The sequence below is a fragment of the Phocoena phocoena genome, chromosome 14 (assembly GCF_963924675.1).
Source record: "Phocoena phocoena chromosome 14, mPhoPho1.1, whole genome shotgun sequence".
Taxonomy (NCBI): domain Eukaryota; kingdom Metazoa; phylum Chordata; class Mammalia; order Artiodactyla; family Phocoenidae; genus Phocoena; species Phocoena phocoena.
In genome coordinates this window covers 15,375,543-15,398,845 of record NC_089232.1, presented here as the reverse complement: position 1 = coordinate 15,398,845, position 23,303 = coordinate 15,375,543, and the positions used below count along the sequence as shown (strand labels likewise).

At 43.0% G+C, this 23,303-nt stretch overlaps 1 protein-coding gene across 2 annotated transcripts in view; it reads right to left on the bottom strand.

Annotated features, from left to right (window-relative positions):
- Positions 1-11,296: 11,296 nt before the first annotated feature.
- The window catches only part of SUCLG1 (succinate-CoA ligase GDP/ADP-forming subunit alpha), a 36,040-nt gene continuing 24,033 nt past the window's right edge, over positions 11,297-23,303 (bottom strand). For both annotated transcript variants that reach the window (XM_065890725.1, XM_065890726.1), the window contains exons 6-9: positions 21,377-21,460; positions 18,968-19,119; positions 13,017-13,205; positions 11,297-11,550 (exon numbers count right to left, since the gene is read on the bottom strand). In XM_065890725.1, the coding sequence (XP_065746797.1) occupies positions 11,524-11,550; positions 13,017-13,205; positions 18,968-19,119; positions 21,377-21,460 (452 nt within the window). In that variant the 3' untranslated portion in view covers positions 11,297-11,523. The remainder of the gene's footprint in view (positions 11,551-13,016; positions 13,206-18,967; positions 19,120-21,376; positions 21,461-23,303) is intronic.

The window sequence follows — 23,303 nt, the reverse complement described above, 5'->3', positions numbered from 1 at the left end:
GAGTTGCCATATGATCCAGCAATCCCACTCCTGGGCATATATCCGGACAAAACTATAATACAAAAAGATACATGCACCCCTATATTCACAGCAGCACTATTCACAATAGCTCAGACATGGAAACAACCTAAATGTCCATCAACAGAAGAATGGGTAAAGGATATGTGGTATATATATACAATGGAATGCTACTCAGCCATAAAAAAGAATGAAATAGTGCCATTTGCAGCAACATGGATGGACCTAGAGATTATCATACTAAGGGAAGTAAGTCAAAAGGAGAAAGACAAATACCATATGATCTCACTTATACGTGGAATCTAAAATATGACACAAATGAACTTATCTCGGAAACAGAAACAGACCCACAGACATAGAGAAGAGACTTGTGGTTGAAAACAAAAAACTAGAATCAATATCCTGTGATAAATCATAATGGAAAAGAATATGGAAAAGAATGTATATATATGTATAACTGAATCGCTTTGCTGTACAGCAAAACTTAACACATTGTAAATCAACTATATGTCAATAAAATAAATTTCTTAAAAAATTAAGCCATAACACAGTGTGATTTTTACTCACAGATGGGAGCACCTGTTCATTTATTCATCAAATATTCAATGTGGGCACCTTGTGTGCCAGAGACCAAGTCTAAAATGGCAAATGTGGGTGAACAAAGCAAGTTATCTCTACTTTCATCAACCTTGCCGTCTGTAGGGAAGATGGACATTAACAGAGCATCATGCAAATAACTCTTAAGTCGAATGTGCGTGCTCATTTCAAGGGTGGAAACAAGCTGACCACTTCTCTGAAAGAATTAACAAGGGCAAGGAGGGGTTGAAACCTACCTTAAGAGATCCGAGAAGATAGACCTAAAGAATAGCCGGGAAGGACCACGTCAGGCTACGAATGTGCCTGTGGGCCAGAGGTGCAGAGAGAATAAGATGGGGGCGTCCCAGAGCTGGGAAAGAGGTTGGCGTGTTACAAAACACAGAGGAAGGAGGGCATGGTGGCTGTGAGTGAGGTGGGTGGAGGTGGGAGAGGGGGTAGGTAGAGGAGTCCAGGAAATGGTCACACACGTAGGGTCTTTTGAACTGAGGCTTGAAATACATGTTGATCAAAACAGATGTGGTAGAAATCAAAGAGGGTTGCTAATGAGAAGCTCCCCAGGCAGGACTAAGTTTGGTGGGAACTGAAGTTTATGAAAAGAATGCAGGATGGGGAACATAAACTTGCCAGGGGCCCTGGAAGAGCCTTGGAAGGGCAGGGGCAAATAAGAGGCTTGAGGCTTAAGCTTGGCTGGTTTTGTGGTAAATCTGTCCACAACCTTGCTCCAATTCTGCTTCTCCTGTTGCCTGAAGTCGGAAGGTGGGGTGGGGTGCAGCACGGTGCAGGGGGAGCCTGCCATGCAGCTCCCTAATTAAGACTTACACCCCTTTCTAACCATATGCATTCCCATTCAAGCCAGCATCCCAAAGAAAGCACTAATATCAGGATTCGTTTGCCCATTGAACAAATATGCATGTATTTGCTAGGTTAAGTCTAAAATGTATTATTTTTCATTGGAAATTATAGAGTACTTAGTAGGCTATGAGCATGACCCAAAGAGACATATGTATTTCACATCTAGTGTGTGCCAGGTACTATACTAGACTCCAGGGCTACAGCTGTGAATGAGATAGATACACTTGTTCGCCTCATGGATTGAGCATCTTACATCTGCCTTAGCAATTTTCAAGTAGGAGAAGGTTTTAGGTCCCCTTAGTAAGTCTAGGCCAGTGACCTGGTCACCACAATTAATGACCTCCCAGAGAGGATGAAGTCCTATAAAAGTAGAACAATCTTGAAGACTGCTCAAGAATCCTATAAAAGCAGAACAGTCTCAAAGACTGTTCAGCAATCTCATAGAAAGACTGCCTTGTGAGAGAAATGGTGTGATCTCTATCATTCTGCTACTTGCTGCATCTTTGCAGATAATATATATACATATATAGATTATTATATATTATCGTTTATTATGTAGTATGTATTATGCATATATATATATTGCTCCTCTGTGTAAGACATTTTAGTACTTAGCAACTATTTAGATTTTGAAGGCAGATAAATCCTGGTGAGAAAAGAGGGGCAGAATTTCTGCACGTGGGTTTCCGGGTGTGTGATGTTTGTCTTTTCCAGCAGAAGACTAAGAGCAGGATTCGGCTGTGGCATTGAAGGCTGGATTCCCATGGGCTGATCCTGAGTAAGCCACTGCCCTGAAGTAACTCAGGCAATAATGACTCTGAGAGAAAAGGGAAAATATTGGGTCAGCACTCATTTTTTTAAAAAATGCTTTTAGAGAGAGACACATCCTCAACTAGTATTATTATCTACTGTGCAAAAATAGTGCATAGGCTAATTCGAGTTCAAGTTGAAGTTTCAACAGATTGACTTTGGATGTCTCTGATGTGGATGTGGGGTGGAGAGGTTATAGGTTTAAATACCTTCGGCACAGAATTTAGAACATTCAAAATCATCTGCTATTTTCTCTCTTTCCTCCATTTCCTTCCTTCCCAGAGTACAACAGTATCTCAAATAACATCTGTTCAATGACCTCCAAACAGTGCCTGGATCAGAATAACATACTGTAGTTTCACCTGCAGTAGTCCTAATCACCACTGTCCCAGTTGGCTGAATTACATTCAACACACTCAAAATTCCTGTTGCTTCCTTCCGGTGTGAATTAACTTTATGGTGCATAATTGTCTAGTACAAGGTAAAAGCCTTTAATAAAATGTGTGGCATGATCTCTTTTGGAGATCACTCAGACAGGTTTCGGTGTATGAGTCTAGGTGACTGGGGGCCTTGTACCCTTACGTGTCACCTCCTTTCTATTAGATACAACAGAAATGTAAGGTAATTCGGAGTATATTGGGAGCATAAAGAATATAGAAAACCACACCTTAGAGACATCATCAAAATGCAGAAAGAAGCAGTTTTGCTGGGGTTTGGCTTTTTTATTTCTGAACTTTGCACATAAAATAATCCCTTTGAGCCTTGCAGAATAGGGTCTTAGAAGTACATTTTTTTTTCTTGAATATTTATTGAGCACCAAGTAAGTGTGGGGCATGACTGCAGGAGACACACAGAGACATAAAATGCAAGCTCTCCTCTTCAGAATAGACAGTCTGCTCAGGAGGCACAAGATAGAAAAGACTGAAGAAAAAAAAAAAAAAGAAGAGGCCCAGCTGAACAGAAAGAGAAGCACAGACAATTTGGGCTACAGGAAGTCAAATGCCAGCATAGAACCCATGAGATTTCGGGCAGATGGGGGATTGAGAATATTGATGAAAAGGAGGAGCAAGGATTTAGGTTAAAGTATAGGACAGATTTAACTTACAAGAAGATGGATCTTAGGCAGGCAGGGTGGTCAGAGTGAAACACATGTGGTTTGTCTCAGGGTTCAGACAATCATGGCTCAAGGGCCGCATCCAGCCTGCCATGTGTTTGTAAAGCCTGCAAGCTCAGAATGGTTTTTACATTTTTTCATGGTTGAAAACCATCAAAAAATAGTTTGTGACACGTGAAAATTATAGGACGTTCAAACTTCTGAGCAGACCAAGTTTGACGGGAGCACAGCCATGCCTACTTGTTGAAAATTGTCCCTGGCAGCTTTCTCACTACAGCACCAGAATTAAGTGGTCACCACAGAGAGTTACAACTGGCAAAGCCTAAAATATTTATTATCTGGTTCTTTATGGAGAAAATTGCCACCCCTTGTTTCTCTGACGAGCATTCACTTGAACAGACCAAAAGGCTGGGGAACTATCAGGGCCCAGATCCTGGTGAGTCTTATTAGGCTTTGGAGTGTCAACGTCACTCTCTCTTTTTTTTTTTTTCTTTAAATAAATTTTATTTTATTTTATTTTTGGCTGTGTTGGGTCTTCGTTGCTGCGTGCGGGCTTTTCTCTGGTTGTGGTGAGCAGGGGCTACTCTTCATTGCGGTGTGCTGGCTTCTCAGTGCTCTGGCTTCTCTTGTTGTGGAGCACGGGCTCTAGGTTCATGGGCTTCAGTAGTTGTGGCATGCAGGCTCAGTAGTTATGGCTCGCGGGCTCTAGAGTGCAGGCTCGGTAGTTTTGGTGCATGGGCTTAGTTGCTCCGCAGCATGTGGGATCTTCCGGGACCAGGGCTTGAACCCATGTCCCCTGCACTGGCAGAAGGATTCTTAACCACTGAGCCACCAGGGAAGCCCTTCACTCTCTTATTAGGGACTCATTGAAGGTTCTTGAGCAAGAACAGAGAATGGGGAGAGGTGTGAAGATCAAGACAGAAGAGAGATTGGGTCAGGGAAAAAATTGTGAGTACTTAGTGGAGGTGTGACCAATACAGACATGACCTGGTTCCCTTCTCTGTTCTCCTAAGGACATTTTCACATTTTCCTTCCTCTTAACCCTCCCCCACTTTCACTTTCAGCTGATGACCTTATCTACATTTCACTGAGAAATATTAAAAAGGAAGATGAAGCAAACAAACAACAACTCCCTCATCCTCCCACGTGGAGTCCATTGACCCAGAGTTTTGTCCCCCTTCTGCTACACTGAAAAGATACCTGACCTGCAGTGCCTCCCTGAGGCTTTCAGAATAAGGTGCAAACCCAGACCTTGTAAGCAAGCAGGAACCTATGGGGCCTTCCTGGGACAGAGTCCTCCACCTGCCTCTTATTTGTAGAAAAAATTTAGCCTCCTAGGCCTTCCCCAATTTCCAAAGAATAAATCAGAGAAATTTAATCAGAGAAGTGAGAACATGCAGAAATAAAGGAGAACAGTCCAGCAAGAGAAAATAATAGTTTAGCCATTAAACAAAGTCAAGGACCTTTAGTTCCTCCTCAAGGACCATAGATAATATTCTGAGCCGTGTTCTTTGAGCTGTTTTGCAGATACTGAAACCCCCACCAGGTGGAAGAAGTTAACTGTCTGCTGCCCACAAGCACCCAGACCCCAGATGGAAGGTGGATGATCTTGACTCCCAATTATCTCACCACCAATCAATCAGAAGAATGGCCACGAGTTGGTCATGCACCCCACAACCTCCCTCCCTTACCCTATCTTTAAAAACCTTTCCCTGAAAGCCATAGGGGAATTTGGGTCTTTGGAACACTAGCTACCTGGACTCCTTGCTTGGTGCCTGCAATAAAGGCTGCACTTTCCTTCACCACAACTCAGTCTCAGTAGATTGGCTTTACTGTATGCAGGCGAGGGGACCCAAGTTTGGTTTGGGAACAACATCAGGCCCTGCTCCTCTATCTATTCCCAAGCCCCATTGGATTGAATAAGCATGACTCACAGGATGCACTCACAAGATGACTTTAAAAGTGTCATGGACTGAATGGTACTCCCCCCACAAAAAAAACAAAGAGCTGAGCAGCCTAGTTCCAGGAATATGTGAATGCTATTTAGAAAAAGGGTCTTGCAGATGTAATTAAGTCTCTTGAGATGAAGAGATCAACCTGGATTATCCGGGGGCCTAAGTCCAAGGATAAGTATGTTTATGAGAGACCCAGGGGACACGAGACAGAAGAGGAGAAGATGTGAAGACAGAGGCAGAGATCAGAGTGATGCAGCTACAAGCCTAGGAACTCCAAGGAATTCCAACAGTGCCAGAAGCTGGCAATCTTCCCCCAGAGCCTCCGCAGGGAGAGAAGATATGCCGACCTCTTGATTTCAGACTCTGGCCTCCAGAACTGTGAAAGAATAAACTCCTGTTGTTGTTTTTTTTTTTATTTTTTTATTTTTTTTAACATCTTTATTGGGGTATAATTGCTTTACAATGGTGTGTTAGTTTCTGATTTATAACAAAGTGAATCACTCCTGTTGTTTTATTACCCAGTTTGTGGTAGTTGGTTATGGCAGAAAACTAATAGGGGGCTATTTTTGATCCTGCCCCAATGACTTTTTTGTTCCCAATTAAAAGATTCAGAACCCTAATACTAATTTAAATCACAGAATTGCTTCAGAATTTAGTAATTCCAAGTAACAATCAATCATTTCCACTCAGAGGTAAGGCTGCTGACCACTCTGATCTTCACCATCCCCACCCCCTCCCCCACCAGGCCCAGGGCCTGCTCCAGGCAGGAAGTCCACTGTCATGGAGGAGGCGGAGTTGGCCTCACCATCCCCATTTTCCGCACTTAACAGCTGCTGTTATAACCCTTCTGGGGTTGGAACAGGAGAGCAGAAAAGTTCTTACTTGGCCAACACCATCATACACTGACTGTGCGCTGTCCAGTCTGGGATGATGTTTAAGGATGACTCTTGTTCCCCAGGGGACTTTTCTGGGCTCAGCATCTCCTCCCCTTCACCCCATCCCTGGAAACCTGTCACCTGCAGGTGCCTCGCTGAAGTGACACACTCTTCTCTGGATTGCTACTTATTCTTTCTCCAGCTGCTGGGGCTCACCAAAGACCAACCAGATCACACAGCAGGGGCCTCCCTACCCACGCCGGTGTCAAAATTAAAGTTCTCGCATAGTGAATCATCGTTAACTCAGCAGCTGAGATGTTTTCCTTTCCAGATCAGAATCCTAACGAGCTAAAAAGTTATTCAAAGATAGAACGCATTTATTGGAGTAAAAGCCATGAATGCTGACCTCCACACTGTCAGATCAAATTTCTCTCGAATTACAGCATACCTAACCAGGCTGTTGATCTTGAGCAATTCCAGATCTGATAGAGCTGATAACAGATGCCCAGGCTGATAGAGCTTTGATGGAATTCCTGATAAAGAAAATGATAAGGAACCACAGTTCCTTTTCCAGGCTGCAGAGACCACCTTGAACCATCCATCTCAACTGTCTGTAGTCAGCGCATGAGTGAGAAGAGTCAAGCTCTGTGCCACAGAAGCCAAAAACGAGGTTCTAACTGGTGCCCGGCCCTCCAGCTTTCCTCTGTCTCATGGCCATAGATTTTACTCTGACCATGCCCCCTGCCAGGGCAAGCCTATCCCTCTTGTTTGTAAAAATCAGGGTCTGGGGGGGGCAGTGGATCACAGTGGTAATTGTTTGAATAACTGTTTTCTGTGCCTTCAATATCCCTGAAAAAGCTATCTATTCCAAGCACCTCCCATCACCTCTAAACTGCTTGGTGATGACGAGCTCCCATGCCCTCCTTACAACCCTCAAGTGAAAAGGGGGTGACTGATTCTTACTCCTGGGCTGACAGTACCCTGCTCTTCCTCTCAGAAAGAGCCTATCCCTCACCACAGCTTCCTGAAGGGGGTGTGAAGCGTTCAAGAGGAAACCTGTTAATCTAAGGAAGAAACAATAGCAATCTTACACCAACTCTTTCAGAAAATTGAGGAAAAAGGAAAACTTCCCAATTACTGTATAAAGCCGATATTATCCTGATACCAAACCTGGCAAAGACATTACAAGGAAATAAAGTTTTGACAAATATCCTTCACAAAATACCAGCAAAATATTCCAGCAACATGTGGCAAGGGTAAAATCCTAACCAAGCGGCATTTGTGAACAGAAATACAAGTTAACGTTTAAAAATCAAACATTTAAATTGACCAAATAAAGGGGGAGAAAATCATACAGACATTTCAATAGATTCAGAAGAATCAGTAGACAAAATTCACCACCTATTCACAATTAAAAAACAAACAACAAAATCATTCGGCTAACTTAGAATAAAGGGAAATTTTCCCCTATGTGATAAAGGAAGGACATCTATGAACATCCTCGAGCTAGCATCATCTTTAATGGTAAAACAAAAAAAAAATCCTCAAGATTGAAAACTAGGCAAAGATATCTGTTCTCACACCTATTCAACACTGTAGCTGAGTAAGTACAATACAGCAAGGAAAAGAGAAAAAGGGCATGAAGACTGGAACAGAAGTAAAACTCTATCCATAGTTAACATCAATTTTATATTAAAAAAAACTAAGAAATCTATTTTTAAAAAATACTAGGTCTAATAAATTCCTTTGGCAGGGTCTTAGGGTAGAGGGTCAATGTACAAAACTCAATTTACGCTTATACATTTTTGCAAGAAACTTGGAATATGAAAGACTCAATACTGTTAACCAGCAACCATTTTCAAAATACGCTATAAAACTTCATCTCAATCATCATCCTATAGAAATGAACAAGTTTATTCTAAAATTTATACGGTGTTACAAAAGGCCTAGTAGAGAGTCCAGAAATAGACCTATACGTTTATGGCCAATTGATCTTCTACATAGGCATGAAAGTAAGTTAATAGGAAAAAAAAAGAAAAAAAGGATTTTTCAACAATATTGATAGACCCACTTGAATATCCACAAGGAAAAAAATTCAGTCTTGACTCTATCTCCCCCACACCATGAACAAAAATTGATTCGAGGTTGATATATGAACTAAATGTATAACCTAATATAATAAAGCTTTTATAGGAAAACAGAATATCATCATGAATTTGAGGTAGACAAACATGTCCTAGGATCAGAACGCAGTAAACAGAAAAGAAAAACAGGTATGTTGCTCATTATCAAGATTAAAAACTTTTCATCAAGACACCAATAAGAAAATGAGTGAGCAAGACAGAGTGTGAGAAAATATTCATAAACTATCTGAGAAAGGTCTTGTATCTAGAATCTATAAAGAATTGTCAGAACTCAGAAACAAAAACCCAAAGAAATAGAAAATAGAAGACTTGAAAAGACACTCCACAAGGGAAGAAACACCAAAAACATAAACACATTGAAAAATGTTCAACATCATTTTTCTCCAGGGAAATGTTAATTAATACCCCTCACACCCCTTACTAGAATGGCTAAAATTTAAAAGATAAAAAACACCAAATGTTGATATGTAGAACACCAGACTCTCATATTTTGCTGGGGAGAAATTTTCATCCAGCAATTGCACTCCTAGTATCTAAGAAAAAACAGTTTATGTTCACAAAAGACTTGCACATAAAAGATGATAGCACCGTAATCTACCACAGCCAAAAGCTGGAAACCACTCAAAAGGGCCAACAACCAGAGAATCATCGGTAAACACATTGTGCTATGTCCACACAACGGACTAGAATTCAGCAATAAAAAGAAATGAACTACCGATGCAAGCACTGACTTGGATGAACATCACAGAAATCACGCTGAGTGGAAGAAGTCAAACATAAAAGACTACATACTGTCTCATTACCTTCACATAAATTTCTAAAACAGACAAAAACTCATCTAAGATGAATAAAAATACAGGTTACCTATTGGGGGGATAAGACGGAACTTCCTGAGATGAAGGAAATGTTCTATATCCTCAAGAGGGTATGGTTACATACCTTCCTCCATTTGTCAAATATGCACAGTTAAGACATGCATTTCAGCGTATGTAAATTTTACCTCGACAAAATAGCTATCACAACAAAAACACTGGGGGGGGAATGGACGGAGGTACAGATCATACAATGATAGCAAAATGTTGATAATTATCAAAGCTGGGTGATGGGTACATGGGAGTTTATTATAATATCATAACCATTTTGTAAATGTTTGAAAGTTTCTGTAATAAAAGATTTTAAAATGCACTGGGGTCGTGAGTTGAACTTTCACCTTTCATTTGTGGAAATGAAATCAGAAAAACCAGAACTGAATATCCTGCTCAGATATGTTTGAGCTGCTCAGACCAGAGGCGGCAGTGGCTGCAGGAAGGAAGAGAAGTGAGATGAGAGAGTGGCTTCTCAAGATGCTGGGAGGGGTGGAGAGGGAAGGTGGGGGAGGGAAGATGAAAGGGGATGGGAAAGGGAAGATGGCAAGTGGGAAAAAGAATCAAGAGGGCGCTGAGCTTCCTAGTTAGGACCTGAGGCGTGAGGAGGGAGGGGTTGTCTTGGGATGGGTGTTTAGGGGACAGAACTAGGGGCTGGGCCAGGCCTGGAGCAGCCTGGAATCAGGGGTGCACCCTCAAAAGGATCTGTTAGGGTCACCTGCCCCTTATCTGGATTGTGTCCCTGTCACAAAGCCTCAGTTAGACAAAAGAAGGATATGTTTGCCCTGGAGGAAACTTGGGTTGGAGGTGCCAGCCAGAGAGACTGGAAGTTCCTTCCTCCTCGGCCATCACGTCACCTGGGTTGCCCTGAGCACAAGCAGAAGGCAAGTTCAAGACTTTATGGAGTGACACCAAGCCCTGGCCGAGTCCACTGTCACACACGCATCATGTATATTCTACCCAGGTACCCTGTGGGATGGGGGTTCACGATCCCCACTTTCAAGACAAGGAAACAGCTACGAGCAGGAACTAAAGTCTACTTGACCCAAAGCCCATCATGACGTGGCCCTTGGCCCAGGCAGAAACCTTGGGCTGTGAAATACATCTCCCGACACCTGCTCTTTGTGTCTCAGCAGCCTGTGCCTGGTTATGGGAGCTCCCAAGACACCTGTTTCCCAGCCCCCCGTTTCCCAGCCCCCCAAGACCTCCTCCAGCCCCTCCCAGGGTCACTGTCCCCAGGCACCTCCTCAAAACGAGCTCTTCCTGGCTCCCTGCCTTTGCCTGGGTGTGAGTCCTCCTTTTTGCATGGCTGGTACCTCCCCAGCCCTCAGGTACCTACTCATCTCCCTTCCCCAGGAAGGGCTCCCCAAACAGCCTTCTTGAGGTGCTTCTCCTGATATTTTTTGAAGCTCTTGTTTCTTCCAGGGCAGTTACACAATGTGAGAATATTTTGTCTCTCCACTGGAATTGCTTCCTGTTAACAAGCTCCCTTTTAAACAAAAGGATGGATAATAGTTCTGCTTTCTTGCAGTGAATGTCTTAAACCTCAAACAAAGAAATGGAGGCTCTGGGTGGGGAAGGGGAGAGCCCTCCGCAGAACCACAGAAAAACAAAGCATCGTTGAAGACCTTCCATTTCCCAATTAGGCAAAAACTGAAACATGGATGAGCTCCTGCCTAAACCCTAGTGATGGTGATGATGATGATAATGGTGGCACTGACAACAATTAGTTTGCCTTATCACGTGCCAGGGACTTAATATATTTATCTCTAATCCTCAAAACTATCCTACAAGATGGGGACGATTCTATGTACACATGAGAAAAATGTAACTCAAAGAGATGTAAAATCACTCTGATAAAAGCCCAACTGAAATGTTTACACCCATTCTCTCAAAAGTTTTAGTTACGATGTCCCCTACAGAGCCCACTGAAACACACATATATGCACATGCATGTGCACACACGCTCGTGCACACACACACTTGTGCACAAACACACACACACACCCCTCCATTTCTCCCACTCCCCCCAGCCCCACGGTGGAATAACAAAAAGCCTCCAAAACCATTTTCAGATCAAGTGGTAGATTTATTGGCTGTCTCTGTTATTCAGTGAGGTTAAAACGTCTCAAGTGTAGGACACTCTAAACCTCGCTTTGGCTTCCCGTTGTACTGCAAGACCAGCAACAGGTACGCGGGTGGACAGTCAGCGGATGACAGAAGCAAACGGCCGCCGGCTCACATTGCTACAGTGATTCGTCCATAGGTTTAGGGAACATTTCGTTTGTTTTTCTTTCATAGCATCTTCCTCTTTTCAAACTCCTTCAGGAACAGGAGAGAGGGAGGAGAGAGAGGGGATTAAAGATTAAAAATCCAAATTACATTCACGGTCAAAATGATTCTTAAAACCTCTTATTTTTAGGATCCTTTGAGCAACCAAACATTATAGAAGTAAAATGTACCAGGATGAGGTTACTGAACACAAAATGACAGCTTTCAAACGAGCGCGTGTCAGTCTGAATTTCACTAAGCTAGATGCGGAGCTTCAACTTCGTCTCCTAAACGCGGGGGCTGAGAGGCTTTGAATTACGCTTGTTTTCTATGGCAGTGTTATCATTAGGAGCTGACAAACCTGACTGTGCTTATCCAAACCTTTAACGCTACACGTGACACACACCAGCCCTTTTAATAAGGCAATGGATTTGTTTAGTTTCTCAGAGAATAAAACTGAACACAGATTCAGTTCAGATTTAAACCAAACGTCAAGAACCTCAGAAATATATTAAAAGGAAACAATACTGAAAACCACATTTCTCTAGATTGTAACCATTAGAATGCAGCAAAATGTGTAGGTGCCTGCTGCCACCTACTGGAGTAAAATGGTAACACATGTCTCTGATGTGAATTCAAGCATTTATTTGCTTTTTCCCTTCCTTCTCCTCTTTTAAACAAAATTCTTCACACACTCCCTAACCACCCAGATTTCTTTTAAACACTATGGCACACTGTGTCACATTCCACAAGACACGATCATGCAAGGAGTCAATAAAACAAGGAGTTAATTTTATTATCCCTAAGACAATGCCAAAGAAGATTATGCCAAAACATTGTTCCCTCCTGGGAAGACAATCGGGGCCTGTTTTCAGCATGTGCAAAAAGTTTTGGTTTTTGTGGGGTTTTTTTGTAAAGTCCATAATCATCAAAACAGTAAAGAGAGAGAGAGAGAGAGAGAGCCCTAAATGATCACTCAAAGAGATAGACCAAAAATCATTGCGAAGAGATTATGGAAGACACCAACTAAAAACTGAAAACCCCCAGCCTCTTTAGATCTCCCTCCATCCTGACTCCCAGTTTTCATTTCTTCTTAGTCGGTCTTCAACCTCTCTCCCTGGGAAAAAACCCTATGGAGTTAGCATAGCTATATCCCGAAAGCCCTCGATGGAAGAAAACAAAACACAAGGCAATTCTCTGCACAACCCCCAAAATGGAATTCAGGACACTTATGGACTCTGAAACGCTTTTTTGTATATCATTCCTTACTACCCACAAAAGAGCAAATCTAGATGTTTGAAGAATAAAGTTTTTGAATCAGAACACTATTCCTTGTCATGCCCAATTAGAACATTAGGACTAAAAGGCGGAGTTGCTGGAGACTGTTTAAGTTGCACACCGGAAAGAAAGAAACAGAAGAGACCCAGAAGAAAACACCATGGTTTCCAGGCACCCTGTGTGGCCTCCCACTTTAAGGCCAGTAACTTCCGAGCACTCAGGCCACTGTTCCAGCTCACCTTGTAGATGGTGGTTCCCAGCTGTGCAGGGGACATGCTGACCACAACTCCCGCACTCTGCAGGGCTGCGATCTTCTCTTTAGCTCCACCTTTTCCTCCAGCAATAATTGCCCCTGCGTGACCCATTCTTCTGCCGGGAGGAGCAGTTAAACCAGCAATGAAAGACACCACAGGCTTGGCCTTGGGACCCTGGAAAACGGGATTTTAGAAACTCTGATGAAGAAGTTGATCGAAACTGGACCTCCAACTCATGACTCTGCCAGAAAATGGCAAATGGCTGGGGCCCTTCACTCATCTTCAATAAGAAAACAACACGGGCTTCCCTGGTGGCGCAGTGGTTGAGAGTCCTCCTGCCAATGCAGGGGACACGGGCTCGTGCCCCGGTCCGGGAAGATCCCACATGCCACGGAGTGGCTGGGCCCGTGAGCCATGGCCGCTAAGCCTGTGCGTCCGGAGCCTGTGCTCCGCAACAGGAGAGGCCACAGCAGTGAGAGGCCCGCGTACAGAAAATAAATAAATAAATAATAATAAAAAAAAGAAAACAACACAAATATTGAGCTATGACTGAAACCACTGCATTCTCCTTTGAGATGACCTGACTCTTCCTACAAACTCAAAAAAACAATCCTGAAGCAGAACTGTTACCTCTTAAGATATTAAACTTCAAATTCACCCCCACAAGCTGTTTTACAAATACATATGTCACTCTTTCGTTTGAAAAACAAAAAAGCACACTTGAAAATACATAAGTTATGTGATTTGTGATAACAAATTAAGACACAGATCAGGTTGTTTTAGTTCAACATAACTCTGTCTTAATGTTTTTGCGTTAAATCTACTGCAAATATGTTAGTTTGGCTGAAGTACAAGAGAAAATCTGGCCTCACACACATATGTACTTGGAAAAGGGAGAAGTATTTTAATATCTCTCAGATAACAGGGTATTCCTTGGCACTACACGAACCTCTTCAAATGGTAAGCTGAAACCATAGTCCTTTGTTAACCTCAAAATCCATTCACCATTCTGGATCTTTTGCCTACAATGATTTTGTAACATCCGTTGGTCAGAAGGAAAATACAGATTCACTGAGTTATGTAGCTCTTCCAAGTGCTGATACACTTCCTCATTCAACATCATCAAATCACTCTTCAGTATCACCGCCAATCTCCTTAGAAAAGTCTTTAGTAGGGTGAAGTTCATGGTGGCAGAAACAAGTTTTCCAAAAATATACATTTGCAAGTTCAAACTTTATCACCGTCAACGAATACGAGAAGTTGTTTTCCTTGATACAGCAGGATTGCTTTGTTCATTTTTGAGAAAAGATCCGCCAAATAAATGCCAAGGTCTGAACAACCAGTCTGCGTGACAGACACTCTTTCAAATAAAACTGGTGTTGCATGAAAAAAGCAGCTAGTTCAGCTCACAACTCAACTGGCAAAGTGCTTTACTTCCCACTTCATCACAAAATACTGACTCCAGGGTCGAGACTTAATAAAATTAACAATTCTTACTGCTTCATTAAGGACATTCTTGAAGGAAACTGGCTTTTTTTCAAGTGCAAGTGCATGGCAGCGCAAGGTCACTGGCACAGTTCGCTTGGGCTAAGCTGACTCACGTGAAGGCACCAGCACGCCAGGCTCCGCGTGTCTGACGCTCTTTACTCCAGTCCTGACCCCACCATTCCTCCCTGCTCTTTACCCTCCAGGAATGCCAGATGGCTCTGCCTCTGGGCCCCTCTGCTGAGAAAATTCTCCATCCTCCTTGGATACCTGGCAAATTCTGACTTAATTTTTAAGGCCTGGCTCAAGCCCCTTCTTCACCCCTAAGCTTTCCAACTCCCCCCTCCCGCTCTCTCCACAACTGCTGGTTAGCTGCTCATCTCCTGTTCAGAGACTCCGCGGTGCCTCTGACACATTTCTACCGTTACCCACAGCACACTGGCTGTAGCTTATTCCCCACGTGTTCCCCTCCTAAACCATGAGTCTCTGAACGCCGGGACTACGTTTTCCCTTGTTTCTGTATGCCCACCATCTACCATAGTAGAGAACTGAGACGAAAAGACTCTGTAAGTCATTTATTTATTCACTTGTAGGCTCTGCAAAGGATGTGAGCATCTGGTATTCGAGCGGCACCAGTTTCCACTGGATCCCTCTGTCCCTATACTCAAATGGTGGGAATACTACACTAGAAAGAAACGAGATTAGGATGAACCTAGAATGTCAAACAAATGTACACTCTGTCCTATTGACGAAGAAGAGTCACTTGAGATTTTTTAAGGAGCGAAAACTAGAAATGAAAAGACTATGAAAAAGTGTAGTCTGGGGCTTCCCTGGTGGCGCAGTGGTTGAGAGTCCGCCTGCCAATGCAGGGGACATGGGTTCGTGCCCCGGTCCGGGAAGATCCCACATGCCGCGGAGCGGCTGGGCCCGTGAGCCATGGCCGCTGAGCCTGCGCTCCGCAACGGGAGAGGCCACAACAGTGAGAGGCCCGCGTACCGCAAAAAAAAAAAAAAAAAAAAAAAAAAAAAAGTGTAGTCTGAGAACAGGATACAGAAATGAGAAGCGTGGAAACCTAAAAACAGGAAGACAAGTTAGGATGGCATGGCTAGAGTCCGAGCAGATGCCCAGGACTGTGGACTCTTGTCCTTGAGCCCAGCAACCTGACTCCTGACCCCTCACAGTGTAATGCAGACGTCAGGCAGACCTGGGTAGGAACCTCAGCCCTGGGTGGTTTGCTGTGTGCCTGCCATCGGCAAGCTGCCAGTTTCCTTACTCATAAAAGGACAAAAACATCTAATCCGGGGGTCAAGATTAAACAACACCACTCCTGCAAATAATTACTGTCATCATGATGATAATAATAGTAGTTATAGCAGGAGGCGACATTACTGAGTGTTCGCTCTGCGTCAGTTACTGTGCCAAGTGCTGAATATGTCACCTGAAATGTTCAACCTAGAATCTCGTACACAGTAGGCCCTCAATAAAACTTAGTTCCATGAGACCAACCAGGAATAGGAATACATGTGCCAAATGAAACAAAATGTAAAGCTTGGTTTTTCCCACTAAATTCTAAGCTACTCAAGGTATTCCTGTATTCTATATACATTTCTAAACTACGGTGTACAGTTGGCCCTCCATACCCACAGGGTCTGCATCAGAGAACAGAAAATGTATGTGGGACAAAGATTCCAGAAAGTTCCAAAAAGTAAAACTTAAACCTACCACGCTAGCAACTATTAACAAAGCATTTACACTCTATTAGGTATTATAAGTAATCTAGAGATAAAGTATATGAGAGGATGTACGTAGGTTATACGCAAATACTGTGCCATTTTATATAAGGCACTTGAGCATCCGTGGATTTCTGCAGGGGTACTGGAACCAAACCCATGTAGATACCAAGGGATGACTATAATATCATATAACCTAAACTTTTTTTTGTAAAAAGAAGTCAGTGTTTACCTAAATTTTAAACTTCACAACCTTTCTGAGCTCAAGAGACTCTAATAACATTTTACTCCAATCTCCTAACAATTTACTTTATTCTTTCACTATTTGCCATTTACTGGTTCCTAACACGCCAGAGGACTGCACTGGGCACCAAGTATACCAGCTCCTTGCTCTCCATAACACAGTCTAGAGTGACAGTCAGGTGTTAACTAAGCACTCATTGCAGAAGGAACAAGCAAAGGCAAGTGAGGATGAAAACAACTGGCACGTCAGATGGGACACGGATCTCAAAAGGAGGGTCAGGGTGGTGTGTGAGGGGCTGGAATACCATGCTAAGTCTGCCCTTTGTCCTACATGGATGGCAATAAGCAGGCTGGTGGGGGGGTGGGGGTGGAGGGTGGGGAGGTGGAGGGAAAGAGGAGCAGAGATATCAGGAAAAAAATTACCGAAGTGGTCCAGGTGAGACAAGATGAGAGCCTGCACCAGAGCAGAGGGACTAATTACAGATGGCAATGCTCTCAATCTCCACAAACTGCTAAGATCTCAGAGACAGATCTCAGTAACTGAGTGGAAGCAAGAGCTGAAGGAGAAATAAAAGATGGTTCTGGGGTTTCCCTGGTGGCACAGTGGTTAAGAATCCGCCTGCCAATACAGGGGACACGGGTTCGAGCCCTGGTCCGGGAAGATCCCACATGCCGCGGAGAAACTAAGCCCGTGCACCACAACTACCGAGCCTGCACTCTAGAGCCCGCGAGCCACAACTATTGAGCCCGTGTGCCGCAACTACTTAGCCTGCACTCTAGAGCCCGCGCTCCCAACAAGAGAAGCCACCGCAATGAGAAGCCTGCGCACCGCAACGAAGAGTAGCCCCCGCTCGCCACAACCAGAGAAAAGCCCGCGCGCAGCAACGAAGACCCAACGCAGCCAAAAATAAAATAAAATAAATAAATTTATTAAAAAAAAAAAAAAAAAAAGATGGTTCTGAGGTTTCTGCTTTGGGAACTGCATGAAGTGTGATGCTGATTATATGCAACGACCATTCGCACTTAGGGAACAGGCACTATCTGGGGAAGGATAAAGATGAGAAGAGCCAGGAGGATGAATGGAGGCCCTGGTGACTAGTGCGAGAGCAACGCCAGGGTGGACAGCAGATCCGACAGCAGCAGTAGCAGCAGCGAACAGCTGCTTACTAAGAGTGCTTACCACGCGCCCAGGGCAGCTCTCCTCTATGTTACTGAGCCATAACATAGAGTCCTACAAGGATGCTGGGAGCAAGGCACTACTGTATCCCTATTTTGCCAATGAGGAAACTGAGGCACAGTGAAGTTAAGGAACATGCCCAAGGTCACACAGTTTCTAAGTGGCAGACAGAAGCCAAACTGCTGAGGATCAGGGAGTGAATAAAAAGGAAAAAAGAAAAAGTAAGAGATCCAGAGAGTAACGGGAACTTTTAAAATTACCACAGAAGAAAATCAAGTAGACTCAAAATAGCCCTTGAAAATTCCTTCAATTACATATGCACCATTCTGTATACACTACCCTGCAGGTGATATTATCGGTTCCTTTAACTCTCCGTTACTCATTATTTTTCAGCGGCATTTAATTTTGATGCATTCACTCTCAATCTCTTTTACAAGTGTAGACACAAGTTATCTCCCGCCCTCCTGCGCGGCCTCCTGAAGATGTATCTTCACTCATTCGTCAGTGTCAGGGACATCCTGGAAACCATGTGAATGCTCTCCCCAGGTCTTTGCCGCAGTGGTCCGGAGCACACGTTCACTGACCGGGGGCTGGCAGGCACCAGGCTGCTTCCGTCGTTACTGTGCCCTCTCTCTTTCTCTTCCCACCACCCTCCTTCACCCCAGGCAGAGAGCTTAATTCCCTTAAGTTAAGTGAAATTATGATACAACGCCACACTATTCTTTTTAATTCAAAGGGAGAGGCAACAAGGAAAGCCTTCATAGGACATAGTTAATAAAGCTTTTCTACTTGACCTTTGAAGCAAAGTGTTACTCTACAAGGAAAGACTGAAGCTAGAGGGAGGCAAGCTCCTGGAAAAGGGTATAAAGGACTGGATCTTTAGAAGGTCAGCCTTGACAGAGAAAGAACACACATCCCCTGAGATGAGGAGAAAGGACACCAATGACAGGTGCAAATGGAAATACGCAGGTCAAATGACAGCTTTCAGGCTGATGGCCTGGAAGTTCTCCCTTCAGCAGGAGGCCAACTGACCTACCACGAAGTGTGAGGAGATGCCTGGGGGGAGGATTCATTCGAGAAGCAGAGAACAGGCCCCAGGGGAAACGGGGAGGAGAATCCACCCAGAAAGGGTCCCAAGTTCCCCGAGTGGCCAGTACTCCAGGGGCAGCTCAACAAGGTTTAACTTTATCTTTCACGTTTGCTTTAAAAATTTATCTTTGAAAAAAACAAAATAACTTCTAAAACAAACCGGTGATATTATTCAAGGGCAAAGAGCTGTATTTTTCCAAACCCAAACTTACTGAATTATGCTGCCTCAAAAATTCTGCAGCATTTTCTTCTGCATTACCACCAATTTCGCCAATCAATATGATACCTTCTGTGGCTGGATCATTCAGAAAGATTTCAAGGCAGTCAGTAAAATCTGTTCCATTGAAAGGATCCCCTCCAATGCCTGGAAAAATCAAAGAATATCTCCAGCTGAAAATTGGACGAATCATATAATTCAGGTCAGGAAATGCTGTTTTACCTGGTTTCTTATTTTGCCTACCCCCTTCTTACCAATATTTTTAAATGTGTCATCACTCTTGCATTTAACATTTAAAAAAATCACAAAATGCGACATTTATTTCTGCTTATAATATCACATGAATGCTAAACGGTGGTGGGTTCCTGTTAGTCACAAAAACAGCCCTCTTTTGGTTTAACTCCTTATCAATACTCCTCCCTCCCACAAAATTACTCCTAGATAGTTCTTTAAAAATGAGCATTCTATATAGTTTCCCTAATTAGGAGAACTTTAATTCTGAAAACACATTAGCTTTTTCAGGGATACGAATTACTGTTTTCTATGTTATAACTCTTAACTTTGTTGACTTCTGGTGAGTAGTTCATTATCAGTACCTTGCATATAATAGATGATAAATTCTGAAATTAAAAATAACCTGGATTAGCTAATCTGGTCTGTGTGTCTGTCTGTGTGTGTCTGCGTGTTAACATTACCTTCACTGTGGTAGTTTGTTGTGATGTGTTATTTTCACATGAACCGCAAACTTTATTACCATATTGGAGACTTAATACCACATTGGAAATAAATATTGGACATTTGTATTTCTTCTACAGTAAAAAAAAAAAAAAAAACAATATTTTAAGAAAAGGTGTATTGGTGAGAATATCTTCTCTGATTAAACATTTAACCCATTTCTTTGCACAAAGTAACTATTTCATGAGGGACATTGCACAGGAACCACTTGCAAGTTAAGACACAAGTCCCAGTGAGGGGAGGGGGGTGTCCTGACCCCTCTTACCTCTGACCCAAAGTGGGAGATGACAAGAGACCACACACAGGGGCGCCACTATAAGCACATGGCTTTTAGCACAAGTACTTGGATAGGACTCAAGGCAATGTTCCCTACAGACTGGCTGACACTCTTAAATTTTTAAGTTATAAAAATGTATTTTATAATAGATAAATACGCAGGACTGGCTCCCTACTCTTCAACACACCACTGAAGAATGAAACTGAGGAAGAGAAGCGGCATCCACTGAGCGCCAGCCACGTGTCATGTACTGTGCCTTAGCACATGTCGGGCCCGCCATTTCCGCATCCCTCCAAACTCTCTGTGACATGGCAATTATTACTCTTCGTTCACAAATTTAAAACAGAGGCTACAGAAGACAGAATTGCCAACTCTATTTCAAAATCTTTTATTTTCCATCACGCTATCTTGTATCATAGATTGTCCTTCGGCACACAGAAAAGCTCAATTAATGTTTCACAGTGATTTTACAAATTTGAGCCTTTTTTATTTTTTGCGGTACGCGGGCCTCTCACTGTTGTGGCCTCTCCCGTTGCGGAGCACAGGCTCCGGACGCGCAGGCTCAGCGGCATGGCTCACAGGCCCAGCCGCTCCGTGGCATGTGGGACCCTCCCAGACCGGGGCACGAACCCGTGTCCCCTGCATCAGCAGGCGGACTCTGAATCACTGTGCCACCAGGGAAGCCCACGAATTTGAGTCTTAATAAAAATACTACAGGGTTATATTTTATAATTTTTTATCATAAAATGCTGCCTTTGATAAGCCTCCAAAAGATATTCTAAAAGTTTGAAGGAATATTAATAAAATGAGAACTTTGCCTGGCTTTTGAAAACAAATACCAAGATTATTTCAAAATGTAAAAACTTTTTTATATTTGTAAGTGAGAGATTCCAGGGAGAGCTGGATTCCAGGGAGCTCAACCCTCCTCCACCAATAACGCTGCCACAGGACTACACGCCAGCTCAGTGGTGCCTCGGGGGGTTGCCTTAAGAGTGAGATAATGATTGGCAAAGAATTCGGTGACTGTGAAGCACTGAGCGACAGCTGGAAATGATAACAAAATGCGAATTACAGTAATGAAAGTCCTATTTTTGAAGGACCATTTCTTCCCAGCAAGCTAAGTAACAGCTGTTTTCAAGGCCCAAGGCTCTCCAGGAGACACACGTCCCAGGATGTTTGTTCTGAAGCTCAGAAATCAAATCCCAGACCATGAATCTTGAAAATATAACAGTCAGCTTCACGTATAAGCAAATTAAATTCAAGATCACAACATCTTTTTAATAAAATGGCATTAAAATCTCTCACAAATAATCAAATCAATAATTATCATTATACTTATTCAGTGAAGATACTGAACTCCAATAAAATGAGTTTAGCAAAAAAATCCCTCACCAATGCACAAAGACTGCCCCAATCCAACTTGTGTTGTTTGATGAACTGCTTCATAAGTCAGGGTGCCAGATCTGGACACGATACCTTAAAGAAAGAGAATTCAATAATATTAGGTTGTGTTCATACGACTATCATACAGTAAAATAAATTACAAACACAGGTATCTATAAAACCCATTTCACAATTTGTCAACCAAATAAACGATAACGTCAGGTCATGAAATAAGAAGAAAAGGCCTAAATTATAGCAGGGAGGTTTTTAAAGTTATATAGAGAAGAAAGTGTGTTATTAGTTAGGGTTGTTTTATGACCATAAAAGCAGTTAAGAGAGACCTAAAGTCTTCCACGTAAAATGACTGCAGACATGCAGTAAAATGGAACAATAAACCTATAAAAAGGTCCATAAAGAAAAAAAAAGAAGGCAAAAGTTTCAAGTATTAATCTTTGGCTAATAACCCTGATTTAGGAAAATAAATTCATAGCTAGGCTTGCTGTCTCCTGACCACACAGATTCCTCAAGACAGAGCCCTATTCTCCTACGCTGGTTCGGTAAGAGACTGCCAATGCCGTTGGAGATTCTGCAGTGACTGTCTTTCTTGCTGGACTGGAACCTCCAGGGGGTCAGTAAACAAGACTGTTTTCCCCACACCTGCGTTCCCAGTATCAAGCACAGTTCAGGCACAGAAAGAGCTCAGTAAATATGTACCAAATGGGTCAATACTGAAAATCAATGGAGAACAACCAACCTCTCAAACAAAATCTAATTCCAAGAGTTTTAAGACCATTCACTAACTGGATCCTATTTCACGACAAATGACAACCACTAACACCAAGCCCCATCTGTCGCATCCGTCAGTTTTTCCCTATTCTTAGACCTTTCTTTCTATCTACATCCTCTCTCCTTAACACAGCCCCTCCTCTGTGGGACCTTTCATAACTGAGAAGGTTAGGTAGGTCATGCCTATGTACATATGCATTTAGCTTTTAAATTAAAGTACAATCAGTAACTGAATTGTATATCTTTGTGTGAATTACCTAGTCTCCTTTCCACTCCTGATTCTTATGAATAGAATTATGATTGATTAATTGATTCTTATGATAGAAGTATGTTCTTGTTCAGGCAACACCCTAGATTACTGGGCAGCACAACTGTTTTATTTATTCTAGTCTTTTAATGGATCAGTATAATAGTGAACAGTAGCACTAGGATTTTGTCATTTTGTCATTCTTTTAAGGGGCTTTCATCTAATTATATAAATGATATACAATTTATATAAATGCAAACTGCATACATTTAAGGTAATGAAAGCAATGTTTTTAGGGTAAATTACTCCTGCCATCCTTAAAGTATATATATAGTAAAAGAGACTATCACTTAAAAATATCTATCATAGGGCTTCCCTGGTGGCGCAGTGGTTGAGAGTCTGCCTGCAAATGCAGGGGACACAGGTTTGTGCCCCGGTCTGGGAAGATCCCACATGCCACGGAGCGGCTGGGCCCGTGAGCCATGGCCGCTGAGCCTGCACGTCCGGAGCCTGTGCTCTGCAACAGGAGAGGTCACAACAGTGAGAGGCCCATGTACCGCAAAAAAAACACAAAAAACCTATCATAAGGATACTTCTGCTTCCAAAAAGCAGGGGTATTTTCCTGTATTCTTCCTGCTAAGTACAAGTAAAAACCCTGGACATCATATATAAAACAAATATAAGAAATCTCTGAGGGGCTTCCCTGGTGGCGCAGTGGTTGAGAGTCCGCCTGCCGATGCAGGGGACGCGGGTTCGTGCCTCGGTCCGGGAAGATCCCACGTGCCGCAGAGTGGCTGGGCCTGTGAGCCATGGCCGCTAAGCCTGCACGTCCGGAGCCTGTGCTCCGCAAAGGGAGAGGCCACTAGGGACCTCGAGACTCAAGCAGTGACACAATGGTGAACA